This window comes from Podarcis pityusensis (assembly GCF_964106645.2).
Source record: "Podarcis pityusensis genome assembly, chromosome: 10".
Classification (NCBI taxonomy): Eukaryota; Metazoa; Chordata; class Lepidosauria; order Squamata; family Lacertidae; genus Podarcis; species Podarcis pityusensis.
In genome coordinates this window covers 58,495,796-58,501,795 of record NC_138035.1, presented here as the reverse complement: position 1 = coordinate 58,501,795, position 6,000 = coordinate 58,495,796, and the positions used below count along the sequence as shown (strand labels likewise).

At 43.6% G+C, this 6,000-nt stretch overlaps 2 protein-coding genes across 14 annotated transcripts in view; both read left to right on the top strand.

Annotated features, from left to right (window-relative positions):
* CADPS2 (calcium dependent secretion activator 2) overlaps positions 1–6,000 on the top strand; it is a 370,823-nt gene that overhangs the window by 108,590 nt on the left and 256,233 nt on the right. The window lies entirely within an intron of this gene.
* Positions 4,127–5,451, top strand: RNF148 (ring finger protein 148). The gene has a single exon (XM_080972107.1). It carries the CDS (start codon positions 4,329–4,331, stop codon positions 5,319–5,321), a length of 993 nt encoding a protein of 330 aa, XP_080828233.1. The 5' UTR covers positions 4,127–4,328; the 3' UTR covers positions 5,322–5,451.

Below are 6,000 nucleotides of genomic sequence, written 5' to 3'. Positions count from 1 at the left end.
TGAGTAAGCTAAGGAAGGAGTGGTCATTTGAGGCAGTTCTGATGTCACAATGGCTACAGCTCTCTTCCTGATGACAGACGTGCATGTTGTGATCTATGGTGGTGGTTCTGTGTCTTACTGGTATGGAGTTAAGGGGAGTGGGGGTTGAAATTCTACGTATACATGTTTGTGAGGTTTAGAGTCTGTGGTGCCTTTCTAGTCAATGGGATTTTTGATCTTTCTACAAATATGGAAATACATCTTTGTTCATCATGCTGCCTTGGCTGTTTGACCATGTGAGTCATCGCTTGGATTTTTATTTTTGCCACTTGCAAAAGAAAAATGAAACTTCTCAACAATGGTGGAATAAATGTTTCCTCTTTCTGGAAGATGGCTTTCAGCCTCCCCCTAATATTTGGTGTGCCTCGCTCTCAAGCTGCAAGTTGCTCTGTTGGCTATATTAATCTAACCCTTGACAGTGAGAAGTGGGCCATATCAGTAGCACAAAATCCAGCTTCCTTTGAGGAGGACCTCCCTTCAAAGAAGATGGTAGGGCTGTTGGTGAAGTTAAAGATGCCCACAGAAGCTAAAGGTGCCTACATAATGGGAGCTAAGTTCAGTATACCACCAGACACTGAGTCCTGGATAGCCTTCGTTGCAAGAGGAGGTGATGCTTCTGAAGGCAGAAGGAAGGCACCGGTAGGAGAAGGTGCCACAGGTGTTGTTATTTATGACCATTCGCATCCAGACAGAGAGATTCTCATTTTGACTTGCGACAATGCCTGTGATATTGCCACCATCATGATTAGCAGCCTGAAAGGAAACCCAATTTTGCAGTTGATTAAGGAAGGTATCCAGGTCACTGCGGTAATCGAAGTGGGAGCTATGCAGTGCTTCTACAAGATCTACCTGTGTTTTGTTCTTCCTCCTTTTGGCATTTGTTGCCTGTGCAGTGTTGTGCTGCACTCCGGGGCAGATTGGGGCAAGACACGAAGAGAGGAATGTCAGAGCAGCAAAGGCGGAACTCCGCAAAGCTGTAGATTTGCTTGAGCTGCGCAAGTTGAAAAGGAGCGAAACAGATCTCGCAGGAGAGACCTGTGTGGTGTGCTTGGAGACATACAAACCGAGAGAGGTAGTGCGTATTTTAACCTGCCGGCACGTCTTCCACAAAAGGTGCATTGATCGCTGGTTGCTAAAGCGTGGCATTTGCCCTATTTGCAACCATGCCGTTATCCAAAGGAACTGAGAGGGACGAAATCGCTTGTACCTCGTGAGGCTTCCAACACTGCTTTAACTTTCAGAAAGCATGTATAAAAGTATTCTCCTCACTAAACAGGTGAAGAACTGATATTTATTGGGGGGAATGATTTCCTTTGAGGCTACTGGTAGCTGGGACCGTTAATTAAAATCTTAAGTGTATGTTCAGCAGCTCACAGATTCAAAATTACTTTATTTCACAGAAGAATATATTCAGCAATCTGCTTCTGAGATGGCTGTGCTCATGTGTGAGAACAACAGTCTTGAGTGAAGCCTCCTAGTTCAGGAAGTATTTCATATATCCTTGCAAAGTATTTTATTTTTTCCAGAGACTCTGTTCAATTAAATCCATAAGCACGAGATCGATCATCGCACACTGGTTCAGGTTGCTTGTTGAAAGCATTTTTGCTTTACTCCTCCGAAGGAGGACAAAACTAAAGAGGCGAATGCCATTTCTCTGTTGAGATACATATGCATCTACTTTTTAATTTCTGAAAAATAATGCTAGGCAAAAATGTGTTTGGGAGGAAAGCTCCATGGTTAATCCCAGATACCTGGCTTTAGCCCAAGAGTGCATGAGCCTTTGCCTCATCTTTCCTAGAGTGTGTTGGCAGGGAGTGAAGAGGAGGAATCAAAAACATATGGCTCCTCCTCTTCACTTTTTGTTGTGCTGAAGTCTCTATCCATATGTTCAACTTACAATGCCAATGGAGGGTTAGCATCACCTCCATATGAGAAGCACATTTAATGTTATTTCTCTTTTTAACTATATTTGATAGCCCTAATAGCAGCAGTCAGTCAAATACATATTATGGTCAACCAGCCACTAAAAAGATCATGTAAAAAAATACATCATCGTAGCCTTTGGGGAACAAAAATAACAAGGGGGTCTATTAAACCAGTTACTGAATAGGTGACAAAATATCTGAACATCTCTTAGAGCTGCTATGATGGTTAGCTCTTTTAACCATCCCTGCAGCCCTAACAGACATTCAGATATTTTGCCACCTATTTAGTAATGATTTTATTGGACCCCTCAAACAAGATACTTAGAAGGGCCTCTAAGGAAATTAATATTATTATTAGTAGTAGTAGTAATAATAATAGCCCACTTTTTCCTCCAGACACAGACTCAAGGCAGCTCACGGATAAAGCAGAAACTGCTAAAACCATGAACAAAGCCATCATTAAAAGCAACTGAAGACTAATAGAATTAAAATAATATATATGATACCTATTTTAAAAATACAGATAATTAGAATAAAAGCCCTACAGCACCAGCCCTTTCTTTAAAAAACAACAGTCAGTTCCCCCAAAGCTTATTGGAACAAGCAAGTCTTCACCTGCTGGCGGAAGAACAACAAGGAGGGAGGGAGCCACTCTTAACTTCTCTGAGAAGGGTGTTCCAAAGTCTGGGAGCAGCTACCAAGAAGGCCCTCTTCCACCAAGCATGACAGGGAGGGTGGCGAGACTGAGAGATGGGCCTCCCATGAAGATCTCAGAGCCCAGGCAGGTTTGTATGAGGGAATACAGTCATTCAGATAGCTTGGACCCAAGCTATATAGGGCTTTATAGGTCATAACTTGCACTTTGAATTGTGCCCAGAAACAGACTGGCAGCCAGAGTAATAATTTTAACAAGGGAGTTATATGCTCCTTATAACCAGCCCCAGTCACAGTCTTACCTGGAATTCATAAAAATAGAACAACACCTCCAGTCCAATACCTACAGAAATCTTTGGCAGTACATTAATAGCAAAAGTATAACCACCCCAGTCCATCAAAAGCCAGTGGGGCAGGGGAGCTAAGATTTTATTTGGTGCCCCCCAAAAATGACAGCAAAGGTGCCAGGCGGACCTCACTGGAAAGCGTTCCACAGATGGAAAGAACTACGGCTGAAAGGGTCCCTTTATTCTCTGAGCCTCAGGGAAAGGCCATGGATGAAGCTTTAAGGGTCTGAGTAGGTTCATATAAGGAGAGATATGCCAGAAGATATTGGGGTCCTGAGCCATTAAGACCTTCATATGTCAAAACCTTAAGAGTGAAAACTGGTGGCATTTTCACACCTTGTCAGTTAGCACGTTAATCTAACGACAGAGTTGGGGGTCATTTTTTTGCAGCGCTCTAACAGACAGAGTCAGAACCTGACAGTGGAATATTGCATAGACTAAAGTGCACCAGCGAAAAACAGTTTTGTATGTTGCTATCTGCTCACCTAAGCTATAACAATACAGCATCACATACCTTCAGACTTCTATTAGATGCCAAACCCTCCAGTAAAAGTTACCCAGAAGGTTGTGAACATTGATTTACACACTATGCAATACTTTAGCTGTACATCTGGATTCTGTGTGGTGGGGGAGGGGATAATAAAAGTATAAGGTAAAAGGTAAAGGAGCCCTAGATGGTTACGTTCAGTCAAAGGTGACCATGGGGTTGTGGCGCTCATCTTGCTTTCAGGCTGAGGGAGTCAGCGTTTATCCAAAGACAGCTTTCTGGGTCATGTGCCCAGCATGACTAAACCGCTTCTGGCTCAATGGAATACCGTGACAGAAACCAGACCACACGGAAATGCTGTTTACCTTCCCACCACAGTGGTGCCTATTTATCTACTTGCACTGGCATGCTTTCAAACTGCTAGGTTGGCAGGAGCTGGGACAGAGCAACAGGAGCTCACCCCATTGTGGGCATCCGAACCGCCGACCTGATCAGCAAGCCCAAGAGGCTCAGTAGTTAAACTACAGTGCCACCTGCATCCAAAAGCATATTTGGATGCTGAGCCAGTAAGATTTTATATAGACCACGTCCTAAGTCAGTGCTAATTGGCAGAGTTGTCCACGATGTCATAATTTCATTACGTAACAATGAGCTACTTCACCGGAGGAAAAGCCATCCTGATTTTTGCTTGATGCCATCTGCCATAAAGCTTTGCCAAGTATCTAAGCCTGGACAGCCCGCTGAGGTCGCTTCTCTGCAATTTTGGGGGGATAGGTTTTTAATATCTCTCTGCTAGCAGCGACTCGGCTTTGGCATGCTGGCGACTTTTGTCTGGTCCTGCATTATTGATTCAGCAGCTATATTGCAGGTGTCAACATGAGCATGCCTGGGACTGCCGTTGGAAGAGGAAGGGCAACATCTCTTTGTTACCTGTACCTTGGGCTCCTCCTCGCCCTCTGTATGCACAGCTCAGGAGCTGGCGCCTTTTGGGTTGCCAATCTTAACATATCGTTCCTAGTAGCAAATCGGACTTTGTGGGAGATTTTGGAAAACGGGGTATTTGCGAGAGCCTCTCCTTTGAAGAAGGTGTCTGGGGTTGTGGTGCCTCCGGAGGGTCTGCATCAAAACGCCTGTAGCTCTTTAACACATTTTAAGAAGCCAGCGAACGGGGACAGTTGGCTAGCTCTCATCATGAGGGGACGGTGTTCATTTGCAAAGCAAATCATGGTGGCTGCAGAAAAGGGAGCTGCCGGTGTGATCATCTATAATTATCCAGGTACAGGCACTGCTATCTTTCCCATGCATAACTTTGGGGCGGAAGATATTGTCTCAGTTATGATCAGCAACCTGAAAGGTATAGATCTTTTGCATTTGGCTCAGAATGGCATCCAAGTGAGGGTAACCATTGATGTTGGGAAGCACCATTACCCATGGATAACCCATTACATGGGTACCATTTTTGTTTTTGCCTCCCTTGCTGTGGCATATTGCACCTGCTACTCTGCCACAAGGCTGCGGAGATCCAGGAACCCGGTCCAGAGGTGGCCGCAGGAACTTGATATCGGTAAGGCCATGAATGATCTTGAGCTTCGCACATTGAAGAAGGACGACAAGGAAGTTGGGTCGAGTGGAGAGAGCTGTGCGGTGTGTTTGGAAATGTACAAGCCGAAAGACATAACCCGTGTCTTGCACTGCAGACATCTTTTCCACAAAGCCTGTGTTGATCCTTGGCTTCTGAATCACCAGACGTGTCCTGTGTGTAAATGGGACATGCTCCGAATGGTGGAAAGCATTGCAACCGAAGCAGAGTCATTGGGTAGGCAAAGGCCAAATGAAGTTTCTCCCATGATCAGTTCTCCTAAGCAATAGGACTGTCGTGAGTTCATGAAGGAATGCAACAAACGCTCATTCTGGAGACAAGCAACTTTTTCCATGCTTGATTGTCTCATTCCTAAAAATCAAGCGTTAATCATATGTGAAATAAAAAGCTTTGCTTCTACCTCTGTGCAGTTTTTAATGTTTGTTGGTTCAACGAGAATAGATACTGCTTTAGGTTCAGGAGCTTCTCCCAAGTTGTATGCATTAAATTAATTTTGGGTTGTGTTTTTCTTTTTAAAAAAGTAAAATCAAAACATGTTTTCCAAATTGTAAACTGAATCTCTTTGAGTTTTACAACATACAGCGGCAGTAGCAGCAACTTTCCCTAAAGAGGACTCTTGAATGTAACTTATTAACAATTAAACTTCAAAGGTGATGCTTTTTCCTTTTTAACTCTTTTTGTATTACATGGTCCAAAATAGATGGTGGCAAAGAGCAATGGAAACTAGAGATGGACAAATCTAGTGTCTTTGATCTATCTCACTTTCACACATGCTTTTCCATAATTCTTTTTTTAAAAAAGTTTTTTATTAACAATTTCAACATAACAAAATATCAAACCATATCATATTCATTATTTCCCCCCCTTTTCCCCCACCTCCCCTTCAAACCCTCCCTCCCTCCCCCCGAGACTTCCCTCAGTTCCCCTCTCTGATTTCTCAACACATGT

What these genes read in the sequence shown, in the direction of transcription:
- RNF148 (XM_080972107.1), top strand. Translation starts at nt 4,329, where the DNA reads ATGAGCATGCCTGGGACTGCCGTTGGAAGAGGAAGGGCAACATCTCTT.